At 44.7% G+C, this 14,217-nt stretch overlaps 1 protein-coding gene across 9 annotated transcripts in view; it reads left to right on the top strand.

The window, feature by feature from the left end:
• Nucleotides 1–14,217, top strand: part of LOC120824934 (phospholipid phosphatase-related protein type 5) — a 40,670-nt gene that overhangs the window by 5,710 nt on the left and 20,743 nt on the right. For 5 of the 9 annotated variants that reach the window (XM_040186105.2, XM_040186107.2, XM_078080235.1 and 2 more), the window contains one exon: nucleotides 2,222–2,332. In XM_040186105.2, coding sequence (XP_040042039.2) covers nucleotides 2,222–2,332 — 111 coding nt within the window. Of the gene's footprint in view, nucleotides 1–726; nucleotides 783–2,221; nucleotides 2,333–5,035; nucleotides 5,135–5,459; nucleotides 5,613–14,217 lie in introns of those variants that run through there. The other 4 variants (XM_078080236.1, XM_040186106.2, XM_078080238.1 and 1 more) reach the window with 3 other exon arrangements.

Here is a 14,217-nt window from a genome sequence, read left to right as displayed (position 1 = left end):
TAATCACAGCTCCAGTAGTTTTTTCCTGTTAGATTAAACTGTGCAACATGAGAGAAGAAGTTGGGATTATTACATCTTGAATGAGTCAGTTAGTAATTCTTATACTTTGATGCTCCTTAAATATTTCATCTATTCCTCTCCTCCTCACGTTCAAATGTTAATCCTGAACGATGGGGAGAGTTTTACTCTTTACTGCTTTGAGGAATCCGATTTAATTTTCTTCATCTTCATAGTGTCCCTTTTTGTCATTTCTCACGTCTGTAATGTTTTTCACGGATGGAGACGCATTCCTCCGCTCTCAGTAGAAGCCACCATTGATTTGTGAAAAGGCTGAAAAAGACGCCAACATTTTTGCCCTCAGCCACAAAGTTGACAAGATAATTGTTGCCAAGGAGACGAGGGTATGGGCTCGATGTCTGAGAGGAGAACCACTTGGTGTTTGAACAAATTTAATTAAATTGAAGCCTACTGTGATGAAATCACGATTTCGAAGTTTCTTGGAAAACTGCGCTTCACTGTCTGATTCACAGACCGTTTAAAATACCGTGTCCCAAGAAATCAAAACGGAAGCTATTCAGCATGAGCGCCGTGGTCCGCATGTCAGCAACCTGCGAGCATCTCGTCCGCTGACCTTCCTCCACTAACTTTCCCCACCATGGCCTCGCCTGTCTCCTTCTACTCCCTCTTTAGAGGGCTGAAGCCTTTTGTTTTTCTTTCTACTTACAGCTGCTGAGTCTGCTGGCTTTCACCCCAACCTCCTCGCTTCTGAAGTGTCTCCAAAGGTCTGCGTCATGACTTTGTCTCTCTCTTATCTCTTTCTGTCAGGCTTTTGTTTTTGATCATCGCTCCGCTCCTTCCACTCTACTTCTCCTCCTTTCAACCCCCCCTCCCCCCCCGTGCCCACCTCCCAACTCTTTTGTGTGTACGTGCGTTTATTATGCATCCTGCAGAATTAATCGGTGAGGGCATCTCTGCGTTGGTGAGAGAGATTGTGTGCCTCGTGTGTGCGTACCAGTAGTTTTGTGCATCAAAATGACGTTTTTGCTCTGACGACGCACGATAAAAGGTTTCTCTTTGTGTGCTCAGACACGATTATCCGTAGAATTGACAATATGCAGATCACTGCTCCTTTACCAATGGATGGACGGCACCACTCGTAAACTGTGCTCATTATGAATAAAGTCAGTCTACGCACATCTCCACTGCTTAGTTGCCAGGGTATCTTTTTTTTTGCCACTGGTGTAATCACGTGCAGCTTTTGCCCTTCAACACCAGCAGCAGCGCACAGGCAATGTTTTTAACTTGCAGCGCATGTCGGGACAGACGCTCCAAAAGATCATAGCTCATCGACGCATCAACTCTCGGCTGAAAAAAGGGGAAATTCCTCAAAAAAGTCATTCTTTCCGCTTGCGATTGAACAGATTGCCAAACCCAGAGATTAACTCTAAGCCAGGTGCCAAGACAAATTATTTACACTCTCCTGGAATGCAGGCTACTGTTTACTGACTCACTGTTTCACAAAGTTGTGACTCGAGTTGCCAGGCAGGTCTCTCTCTTTGCTAAACGACCAAGCTAGTTATTATCCACGGCCAAGCTGGCGTTTTACAGGTGTAGTTGGGATCAGTGTGAAGTTGTAGTGAAGTGATATCATGTGTGAACTAAATAGGCTAAATTACAAGCCTCTCTTTCATTACTTATTACTACGCCTCACTCAATTTAGTATTATGGACAACAACTTTTCTGTGGATGTCAGTTTTAGAGGCATGACGAAGGCCCGAACGCCTCCTGCTGCAGACTAGCGGAGGCTTGTTTTTACCTCAACCAAATGCTGGGAATGTTTTTTATTGACTGCTGACGGCTGGTTTAGAGGAACCAACATTCAATAGAAGCAAAATGAAATTGGGACTTGCATCAACTACGGTTATAAGTGGGCACAACACATATTAGGATGCTGGGTCCCGTAGTGTGGGAGATGAGCTGGACGGACAGGTACACGCACACACACACACACACACACACACACACACACACACACACACACACACTTAATCTCCCGCCAGCTTCCAACTGGCAGTGATGGCCCACTATTCATTATGCCATGTCAAGATCAATATTTGAAAATTGTAGCTTTAGCGAAAAAAGGCAGCACATGGAGTAAACACCATGTCTTATTGATTTGAAAATCCAACTAAAGCTTTGCAACAACCTTTGACCCTCACAGATGATTGACAGCCAGCTGTCGGCACAGAGGAGGGCAATGAGGAGTTTCCCTGATGACAGCGGCGTGGAGAAGACCAGCACCTACATCGTGCCCTGCTTCCTCTTCGTGGAGGTGAGTGCGTGGACACGTTGTGTCGCCGTGGAGACCTGACGGGGACACTGAAGGAACATTGTTCCTTTCGTTCGCCAGTTCCGCACAGAATATGGGAAACACACTGCATTTATATTGAGCCTTTCCTCCTCCCACAACAGAGAGCTTAATAACTCTGCCTCTGATTCATCAATTCATATTATTAATTCATAATGTAAGTAACATAACATACCCATGTAAGCCAAACAAAGTTGTTTTTACAAACTACTACCACAACGACAATAGTTTAAAACTGCGACAATTTTAGAAGAAAATGACTTTCCCTCGAAACGTGTAGTGTTTTCTATGGGAGCCTAATTCCGGAGGAGACAGGGTTGTCCTTAGCAACAGCCGCTATAACAGCTGGAGGCCATAGTTGCCTTATTGGATATAAGCAGCACCTCAGGCTGATTTTTTTACATTTGGCAGAAATGAAGAATTTGCTGTTCACTCTGCTGCCGTTGGAGAATTTAGAAAACCTCTGGAAACTTGGAGTCACACACAGCAAACTGATGGACACATGAAAGCACACATTTTACATTTTATTATTTTATTTTGCCTGTGAATGATCCTCAGCTCTCCTCTTTTATTCACTTTTCTTTCTTCCATCATTTCACATCTTTCTCATGGCAGATGAAGCACGTCAGTCGGCAAACTGCATAAATAAGCCGGTTCTTTTTTTCAATTCGCAGACTCCCTAAAAGCGCTGATTGATTGACTAACAAGTAATTACCCTCATTCACTCACATGAATCATTTATAGGTACCGTTCAGCGGCAGGACGAAGGGGTTTATAGCTGCAACTTCAAGGTCTTAAGTGACCTTTTAGCCCACGAAACTCCATGATCTCGTTCCTCTTCCCACAGCCCTTCATACAACTCTTCCGCTCGCCTGTTTAATCCCAAAATGACCTGATCGAGCACTCGTGGCCTCAACTGCGTTTCCTAATTAATTAGCCTAATTAAGAACAAAAACCCAATTATCCCGTGCCACCGCTAACACGCTCCCGGGCCTGCAGGTCCTCACAGCAACGAAAGGCTGACCAAGCGTTTTTTTGGGGAGGTTTTTTTGGTCTTCGCTTTTGGATTCACTGAAAACATGAACGTAGCTAAACGTGACCGTGGGTTGTTCACGTTTTCACGTTTTGCAAGCCGAGGAAGTTGATACAAAGCTCTCATTCAGGTTTGCACAGTTCCTGGAGCAGACTGCGTCATTATTTAGTGCACCTGCAGTACACCACCTCAACTGCCCCCCTTAAGGAATCTCCTCAACCTCATTCTTCCTCTATTTTTCCCTTTGTACTCATTTGCTCAATGACATCATCCTCTCGGGATCACAGTTTTTTTTTTTTCATCTGCCTTTTGCGTCTCATCCGACACGTGAATGCGACACACTTTCCACATGACTTTTGTCTTCATCACACACCTGTGCCCTGCAGCGTTTTTGGCGTGGCCCTAAACTTGCTTTCATCCTTTCCTTGTGCTTTGGTGTTGGCTCATTCTCAGCATCCTCTTGAGAGCGTTGTTATAATGATTATCAGGCTTTCATAGTGCGTCTTTATTATCTCCAGGCTCATGGCTGTCAGTGGTGCTCCTCTCCTCCTCCAGCATTCTCTTTGACGGCCTCTTGAGTTCGGCCCAGTCACTCTTTTCGCACAGATCCTCCACATCACTCCTCCTTCCCTGTTGTTCCTTTGGGTAATTACATATTTTGCGCCATGGATCTCGCCATTATTCCCCCTTTACTTGTAAAGCTTCATCTCCTCCTCCCACTCATAAAGAAGCTGCTTTCTCCCTCAGCTTCACCTTCCCTCATGGGTCTCCATAGTCTCTTATTCGGCCTTTGGTTTTCTGTTCACACCAACAGTCCTCTTGCTCCCCTCGTATCACAAGCTGCAGGGGGCCATGAACATGTACTTCTGTGGAGGAGGTGCTACGAGGAGCTGATGCCCTCTTTATTTCCTTCGCTTCCTTTCCCACTCTGTCACCTTGATCGCCCCTCTCTCCAGGGGAACTTTTATTTTCCTCAAACAGGGCCAGAGGTGGGTTGAGATGAATATAATTGAACTTTTATCATAATATATGAGCCTGAATGAATCTGTGTACATTGCAGTAGTTTAATAAAGGGCTTTTTTAAATTTGATTCCGCCCTCTTAATGTGTTCACGCCGAAGCAGCTTGCTGTAGCAGAGCTCCCCCCGGAGGGCACTAGCTCCTTTGTTGTTACATTAGCATCTCATTACCCATTTCTTTTCAAACGCCCAATGTTCCTCTCGTGTGATCTGCTCGCTGACTCCCTCTCTCTTTTTCGCCCTCTATCTCCCCACAGTCCGTCTTTCTTTCTCACCGCCCGGCGCCCTCTTTCTCCTGTCACTTTATCTTCACGGCGATGGACGTTTTCCTCTTCCTCGGTCGAGTCCCTCTGTCAGTTCGTCGCTGCTTTGATCTCAGAGCTCGTCCGCCGTCTTTTAACTTTGATGACTGTATCTCTGCATCCCCTCCGTCCCCGCTCTCAATTTTTCTATCTTCACACCGTCTCCCCTCTGTCTCTTACACGGTCGTCGTTTTCTTATTCTGCCAGATTGAAACGTGAGAGCGGGCCTCGTCAGTTTCCCCTACAAAACGAGGGAGGGGATTTCACGCAGTTTCACTTTTGGGTGTAATGGAAAGGAGATAAGTCACCCGCTCTGTGCACGTGTCTGCCCGTATATTTTACTCCTGTTTGCTGTCGTGCTTCAAAGCCACGCATCGGACTGCTCCTCGCTCCGGACACTGAGAAGGAGGCCGGTGAGTCGGTTTTTTGATGTAGGCCGGACTGGCCTGCTGTGAGAATCTGTACTGAAGAAAGCGTACAAAGTGACTACAATAGGAATATTTGAGTGGGCGTCTCTGAGCAGCCAGGGAGTGGTGGTGTGGCTGTAGCATTGGTAAGATCTGCTCTGTAGATGCTAATTCATGGCGTCCAGTTATTTTTGTACGTATTCTGACTCTCCAGCTCTGCTGTAGTCAGAGTAGCCAGGCCTCCTCCTCCTCCTCCTCCTCTCCGTCTTCCTCGTACCTCGTGGGCCGCGTCCACCCGTGGCACAGCGAGTAAACACACATGCGGATCATCGGACCACGTTTCAGTTTTAAATTTCCTTGCATTTCCCAGGTTCCCACTTGCTAATCATTATTTTTATGTTTTTTAGGGAGGGGGGATTTACATATTCTCTCCGCAAAGCATCCGACTCTCCAGCTGTGTATTATTGTTACTAGTTACTATTAAGTAAGTAGATGTACATCAGCATCTTCACCATCTTTTTTTCTTTTGGTTCATCTGGAAAGGCAGCACTCAACATCCTAAATGCACACAACCAACAGTTCCTACCACAAAGCATCCTCCTCTCTGCATGCGCTCACTTCATCCTTATTGCCCGCTGGGTCTGATGCTGCCTCAGAACATCTTGTACCCCCGAGCAACACATTTGCTGCATGTGTTTACTCTTTTCTAAAGATATTTTGTTACCAACAGCCTCACTTGTGCCAAGATCAAAGCCCCCCCCGAAAACCAAACTGTGCTCTCAACAACTCGAGGCACCAAATATGCCCACTAAACTTAAGTGTTGCTAACTCTAACTAACTAGTTTGTTCTGTTCAATGCAAGTTGATGTAAAATACTCATGATTGTCTTTGACCTCTTCACGGGTAATTTATATAACCTGAACACAGTACCGTAGAGTAGTATCTAATATTGATTAATTCTCTGTATGTGTCTCCTCCCTCTTCAACACACACGGACACCTTCACAAGGACACAGCAACGGGCAACGGCTCATTTTCTCATTATTCTCTCGATAATTTCCCCCCTCACTATCTCTCAGACTCCATGAATAGCACCTGCCCGCCTTTCTGCTGCGCTGGGATTTTTCTGCACTCTGGGTGTATGTTTGAAACACTTGCTAGCTGGCCGCTTCCCACCTGTTATCACTTTAGGAGGCAAGGGAGGGCTGTATGTATCACGGTACAGATTCAGCTCAGTTGCGGATGTTGGAAAGAGTAGCCGCCTCTCCATGCTGAAGCACCATGGCCAAATAATGGCCAAATCGGAAAAAACAGGGAGAAGATCTTTGCTTATCGCTAAAATAAAATTGCTTATGTAAGATATAATATTGCCCCTCGCTTCTTTTTGAGCTGCAATGAAGGGATTCCGATTGATTCCCGCCGCTGTCAGCAACATAAATCATAACAGAAGATTTCCAAAATCAAGATTCGCCATTTGCTAAATTGGCATCCGTTGTGGCAGATTACATCCAAGTCCAACTTCTCAGTGAAATTATTCCATTTCTTGTCCATTGAAAGAATATTCCCCTTTGTTTCTGGAAGGCAAAAAGCAATGCAAATCAGGTGATTATTAGCAAAATTAATGCATGTGAATACAATTAAACGTTTCATTGGGAACATGTTTGCATTTTGTGAGCCGGCGTCTGCTTTCATTCTTCCGTTTGAAAATGCGGGGGCGTGTTTGCTTGAGGAATGAGGATCCTGTAGAATGATATGAGTGTTGCTGCAATAAAGAGAGGGATGAGGGAAAGAGAGGAACAAAGGGGTAAGGAGGGCAAGCAGAGGCTGTTTATAGAAATGGAAGAGGAGTGGAGCACCCGTTTTCCATGGTCAATGGACTGGTATGAAAGAAAATCCCGATTGTTAGTTCTCATGGAGACCACCCACACAAAGGGGCTGCTAACGTTTTTTTGGAAGAACGTGTTGCAGCTCTGGAGATGGGTAGCGGGAGAGTTTGTTTGGTGGCTTGTTCTTCTCGAAGGGGCCACTGGCCAAAAGCCCACCGTCCTTTTTATGCCCAAAGTAGCATTAAATCATGTTGGAGTTACCAACATAGCTAACTTACCAGTTTCCCTCTAGTTCCAACCTCCCAGGAAAAGCCCAGTGGCTTTGACACAGTTGTAACGTGGGGACCAAACAATCCTTCTGGTGACACCACCACCGGTAAAGCGATAACCGGCGATGGGAGTGTGCTCTCTGTCGCTCGGCAGCAGTGTGTTAAGCTTCTGGCTCTCTGCGCTTGGTATCGTTGCTGCTCACTTCAGTCCTTGCTGGTCCATGAATAGGTTTGGATTGGATAAGATAACAAAGACGTTAAGCTCGCTACTAAAATCTCAGTGAGATATCTAAACATTAATATTGCCACGGCTGTGAACGTATATTGATTTAAATAGGAATGTGTCTTCTGCCTACATTCTATTTCTAGCTGTAGATAAAGAGAGACAACCCGTTAATGTGTTTGAGAGATCAGACTTGACGGCAAGGATGATTGACAGACGTGAAGGAACAAGCATCAAGGAACCTTAAAGGAGGGAGACAGCATGGGGTTGAAAATGATTGAGATAAAGGATAAGGGGGGAAAAAAGAGCTGATGAATTTGAGATAAAGATAAAACACACAAAAAAAAGAGAAAAGGGCAGGAGGGCGAGCAGGAGGGGTGGGGGGGGGGCACATAGGCCCCTTCTTCCCACTTCCTCTCCACTTCAAGCTCTCATACATCCTCATGTACTCTCTTTCACCTCCTCTGCCCTTTTGTTTTCTCTTCTCTCCGGCGCCTTCCTTCGGTTTTATTTCCCAGCAGCACAGCCGTAATCTGTGATACTCTAAAGTCTCATTAACCGTTTTATTCGTCAGTTTATCTTCTTCCCCTTTTCCACTCCCAGTCCTCTCTTTAAGACGCCCCCCTGCGGCTCGTCCACCTTCCTCCATCAGTCGGCTCGTCTCTCCTCTGCGTGTTGAAATGTAATCTAATGCCACCAGGGGGCAGTCAAGCACATTCATCTGCTTGTCATCCATGCTGATTCGAAGACGTGCAGATTTTTTTGTGCACGTGTTATGCAGATGATGTATGGGGGAGGGAAGGGGGCGGAGGCTGTGTGTTTGTGGTCTAAAAATCTTCTTGATCATCTGCTGAAATCAGAGTGATGAAACCTCTGCTCGCTGTAAAATATTAACAGAGGCTCTAATCAGGGAGCGAGTGTGATTATGTGAGCGGGAAACCAAATCACTGGGAAAAGGAGGAGAGGTGTGGCAGCTTCATCTCCTCTTTACGGTTGTTTTATTTGTGAGGGTTGTGACCCTGTAGCTCTGCTTTTTGATTTGTCAAAACATTTTGAGGCTGATTAACGAGCACAAGCAAATTGAGAGTAGGCTACTGTTGTTTGATCGATAGTGGAGATCAGTTTGTAACACTGCTTTATTAATAAAACCGTTAACACGTAATTTTCAGTCATCCATAAGCAGCATATGAAATGTGGTCATTTCTTTAACACTCTTAGTGAACACTATTAGATATTTATGTTAATGTATTTATTAATAACTAATTCTGGGGCCTGGTCACAAATAAAAAATATGTCTTCACAGAATGTATAATTGTTGACAAATATATTTCGTTAATAAACACTTATAGATGTCCTAATATCTGTTTTAGAACTACATTAAAGTATAGTAAAAAACTTTATTTCATGTTTATACAGTGAGTATAGATGATGCAACTGAGAAAGGAGATTTGTTCAAGGTCCCACTTCAACATTATTATTGTTTTACAGAGAACCATATATATATTATTTGGTAAGACACATTTGGAAGATTTGGTTGCATGTTTATATATGAAACATTTAGTAAGATATGAAAATGCTTAACATAGTTAACACAGAAGAGCATATAATGGGATTTATAAAACGGATTTTGTATACAAAGATTTCTACTATATTTTGCTGAAGTTTGAACAGTAGTGTCATGTAATCCAAAAGGAATTTGAATGACACCAAAATTGGGAAAAAAAAAAAAAAAAAGGGGGTCACACGCATCAGTCCAGCGGCCTGGGTGAGGCCCAGTTCAGGCTCCTTGCTCTGACCAACACCCCCTTTAAAACTCTTTCTTCACAATAGTTCCCCTCTATAGTTCCTAATACAGCAGGTTTCTCCTCAGCATCACAAGGTGAAGAGAACAGCGGCGGTGAGGTGGTGGCTGCAGACCAGCTGAAACCTTGTTCAAACCGCTCCAACTGCGTCACTTCACAGCTGGCATCATTTTAGACCAGTTGGAGTTCGAATGATGTCATTTTGCCGAGCAAAGGTAGCAGTTTGCTAGCTTTAAACCTTAATTCCCTGTGATGCTCAAAGGCCTCGGGGCAGCTACCAGAAGTTTTCAGACATACAGTTAAATACGAGTTGACTTTGTGAATCAATCAACACGCCTTAAATATACAACAACGGCAACCATTCGAGTCCTTGTGTATCAATTCCAAAGGATCACTTGGAGGGAGAAAAACATTTGGACTCTGGGGCACGTTCACACTTTACGTTGGTTCTCACTGATAAACAAATCAGACGTTTACAGACGTTTACAGAGCAAAATGAATCAGCACGTCTCCTGTTCACCGCCGGCAGCGTGACGTTCGTCGCCTCTCAGCAGGACGCTGCCATCTCAACACCGGCCTCCGTCCACACATTCTCACCTTCTGTAAACATGTTTGACCTAATCAGTTGACTTTCCTGCCATCTGGCCGCTCCACACGGGCCAAGGGCGGACGCGCAGCGCTTATTTGCGTTCCCGCCCCATAACACGATACCTACTGTCACAGTTTATTTCCTTCTTTTTGAATGCTCAGTGGCACACAGTGGCTAACGGGGGAATGAGGTGCAGGTGGGGGAGACCAGGGTCTCATTAGGGAACAGGTGTGTGGACGAGGTTGGAATGTCACTGGAGAGAGACAAAGAGACATTTTACAGGGACAATAATAGGCTTATAATAGGCTGAGACATAATAAAGTGCAGGCGACAGGTGTCACTCAAAAATCAGCATATGTGGAGTTTTAATCATTTATTTTTATCAGTATCTGGAGCTATTGGAGAGAATAAAGCACAAATGAATTCAGCACCAGCTGGGGAAAACTGTTGGTGTGAACTTCAAAAACACCTAGATGGCTGCCGTGTGACTAACGATCCTGGGTAAACAGCCTGCATTGAGTTGAGTCATGTGACACAATGATGTCATGTCGGCCGTCGCGACCCTCTTGCGGCTTAAACTTTTCAGTAGTTTCATTTTGCAGCTTCAGACACACTTATTATGCAGATGAATATTCCAAGGTGACCTGTGCAGGATGTGCTAATTAGAAACCATCAACCTGAAGTTGCTTTGACCCTTTTGAAGTAGTTGTTTATTTGTCCGTGTGGGAGGAAAGGACGATGAAATGTCGAATAACAACTTGAATGTCAAAAGTGTCAAATGCAAAGCAGTCTTTTTGGCTTGACAGGACATACACACAAAGTGCATGCAAAGACCAGAACGGAAGCTAATTGGCGCCAGGTGGTGTGAACAACGCGGCTCAGACGTCAACATCCATATGTTAGTTTTTTCGTCACTGAGGGCCTGACATTGTAGGGACCTATATACCATATACATATATATATATATAATTATATTACCTTATATCTGTAGACACACCAAACAAGATTATTCCAAGAGGGTTGTTTTTTAGATTATAAGAGGTTGGTTTTACGGTCTCCTGGAGTTTCACCAGTTTTTACTAACTTTACTACTATTCACTGACTAACTTTTGATTGTATGAACCCATTAGTACAGTTGGAATAGTGTCCCATATTTTTTTGAAACGTCTTTGCTGTTGATCTCATTTTGATGCAGATTATGTGGATGAATAAATGTGTCTGTATGAAGCATAGACGTTCACTGCCGTCGTTTGTATGCCTGGGTGACTTAATTGTTGACAATGTGAGCGTAAACTATCACTAATCGTCACTAATTCACCAAGCACGTTGGTACGATGTCTGGAACCAGGACACAGCGGCTGCTCAACGTATCTGGGGCTTACACAACATGCACAAATCAGCAACAGCAGTTATTACGCACTCAGAGGATTCACTTTTTTGTTTTTTACAATGATGCAAGTTTTAACGTAATTTCTTGTCCCGGAACGAATATTGAGCATCGACTAGTGTCTTCTCAAGTCCCCACATGGTAGCCAGACCTGTCAGTCAGTATCGTGTAATGCCTACAAGCGCTGCCGGCGTGTATACAAAACGACAGGCACAATCTCCCAGAGATTTCTTCCGCAGTCGCCTTCAAATGTTTGTTTAAACTTTGAGGGGTGTTTGTGGGCATCCCTCCCTCGCTCGCTTGTCCCCTCCCACATTTGTGCGCCTCCCTCCTTCAAGCCTTCTGTTGCTCGGTGATACGAACGGATGATGGAAAGAATTGTTCAACTTCGCGTGCGTGCGTCCAGAGTTCCAAGAGGGCACCCACATGCCTGCAGACGCACAAAGATGGAAAAGAACATGGAGAAACATGCAGTTGTTTGGTATTCTTGGACTACAACCTGGAGGGTTTTTGCGACATGCCTGCATACAGATTTGGCTCTTTACAGGCATTGCGGTATGTGTATCATCACTGAACACCCGCCCCCCCTGTCACAATGCTCTGCTGACTGGGGACCCTCAGTGCCAAAACCCACAGTACGGACAACTCATAGTGGATTATGTGTGCACATTGCCCCCGGTACGCAGGATTTACTGTTAAGGAAACTGGAAACAGAAAAGACACAGAGAAGCTGAGTTGACAGGCTGAGCGCACAATGTAAAGGGGATTGAATTAGGTCACCCCCTCTCCCCATGTTCATTATCAGTCATCAGTGCACTAATGCTGACATGTGTGACACGTCCGTCCCCATCCACCTAAAAGCACTCTCGGGTATGCACCTCCAGCCCGCAGTATTTTTGAATTGAATAAAAATGGCGGACGTCCTCACAGTGGTTTTCACTTCTTCAGAGTGATCTGCTACTGAGGTTTTTCTCATTTGGTGCCAGGCAACCAAAGACACAATAACACACACACAGACAGAGAAACCACCAAACAAAGATGTCATTTGTTTTTTAGGTGAGCTTTAGATGGGCTGGGACAGAGTCAGGCCCACTGTTTCCCCCCCCTGCTGTTAGGGAGCTGGGGCCACAAGGATCACAGGTAGTCAGACAAGGCCGGCGGATGAATCCAAATCGGCAGGCAAAGAATCACAGGTACACAGAAACGGGTCGAAATATGGGACAGCACGCTCGGGTAAACCACTGGTACGATCATGAAACAATTAGAGACAAACTGGCACAGAAGAAGCAGTCGACACAGACTAAATACACAGGGGAACGAGGCACAGGTGGAAACGATAAGGGCGGAGCTTATAAGGGCGGAACACAGGGAGCGAGGCGTCTGAACCGAGAGGCAGAGTGAATGACAGAAAACGCAACAGGAAACCGACAGGGACCAACTACCCTGAAGGTCTGGGTGTTCTGCCTCTAGTTTTTATGCTAAGCTAAGCTAAACTAGTCTCATGAGAGTGGAATTGATCTTGGCCTCTAACCTTTGTGAAGAAAGTGGACTGTGTCAAGTGCAAAACAATACTAATATTCTATTGGTGAAGCAGTGCGCAAAACACCCAACATCAGTTTAGTTTAAAATGTTGACAAAGGAAACCACCATCAACAAAGGAACCTGAGGAAGTTACGGTGTTGGCGTTAATTCAGATATATCTTGTGTATTGTTTTTTAGATTATAAGAGGTTGGTTTTTACTGTCTCCTAGAGTTTCACCAGTTTTTACAAACTTTACTACTATTCACTGACTAACCTTTGATTGTATGAACCATTAGTACAGTTGGAATGGTGTCACATAATTCTTTGATACGTCTTTGCTGTTGATCTCATTTTGATGCAATTATCCACAATTGATCATCCTTTTTATTCCTGTCTGCTGCACTGACATTGAGAAAAAAAGAACTCCATCGAGAGATACATGGACTTCCTGTTTCTCATTTTCTCATCTATCATTGACCAAATTTGTCAGATTCAGATAGTCAGACGTTCCCGACTACAGGTACAGTACTTTCTCCTGTCACAGCAGGGAGAGAACAGGTGGAACTGATCTCACACGGAGTCTCTTCTCCAGCAGTTATGGCACAAATTACACCTGCGACAGACAACTCAGTTAACATTTAGCCCATCGTTGTTCATTACTGTAGTCAGTCTGCTCATCGACAATGATATTGCATTAATAACATTTAAACTGGAACTCACTACTAAGTTAGTTAGTTTAGGTCACTTTTCCTGCCTCACAGGCCTCACTGAGTCGTGCCGTCGGAGACTCATGTTTCTGATAGGGGATGTATTTGTCATCCGCACAATTCAGGCAGCAGATTATGATGAAACTCATCATCAACATTTAAAATCATGTCCCCTTTTTTACTTGTAATTTTCCTCGGTACAAGCCCGGACCTGCAGGGCAAACAAATATTGTACTTACTCCCTGTTAGGAATTGCTAACGCATATATATTATCACGTACTATTTAAAATAGTTATGAAGATCCTCTTTTTGGCCGCGTGTCTTGTGTTTTACGTACAGCCGGTAACTTAAGTTAGACAGACAATCACACACATAATGCTATTCCCACGGTCGCTTCTCGCCTTCCCTCTTCCTCCCTCCTCTTGTCTTCTCTACCGCTTTGCTCTTTTTTACCCCATCTGTGCCTCAGCCTCCTCCCACCTCTCTCCCGTCCTCCAGCCGCTCTTCCTGTTTTCCTCTACACAGCGTTGTTTTCTTTGATCCGTCTCCATTTGTTTCTTTACCCTCCCACTGCACGCTGACACAGCTGAAGGGTTCTCTCTCTCTCTCTCTATCTCTCCCTCTCATCCCTCGCTATCTCTCCACGCACACTATTCATTTTACACATTACCGAAGCCTCCATCCTTTTGCTCTGTGATGGAAAAATCTCTCCCCTTTTCTTCCTTTTTTCCCCCATTAAATCTGTGACAATAGTTTCTCCACTTC

This window comes from Gasterosteus aculeatus, chromosome 9 (genome assembly GCF_964276395.1).
Source record: "Gasterosteus aculeatus chromosome 9, fGasAcu3.hap1.1, whole genome shotgun sequence".
Lineage (NCBI taxonomy): Eukaryota > Metazoa > Chordata > Actinopteri > Perciformes > Gasterosteidae > Gasterosteus > Gasterosteus aculeatus.
This window is presented reverse-complemented; position numbering and strand designations above follow the sequence as displayed.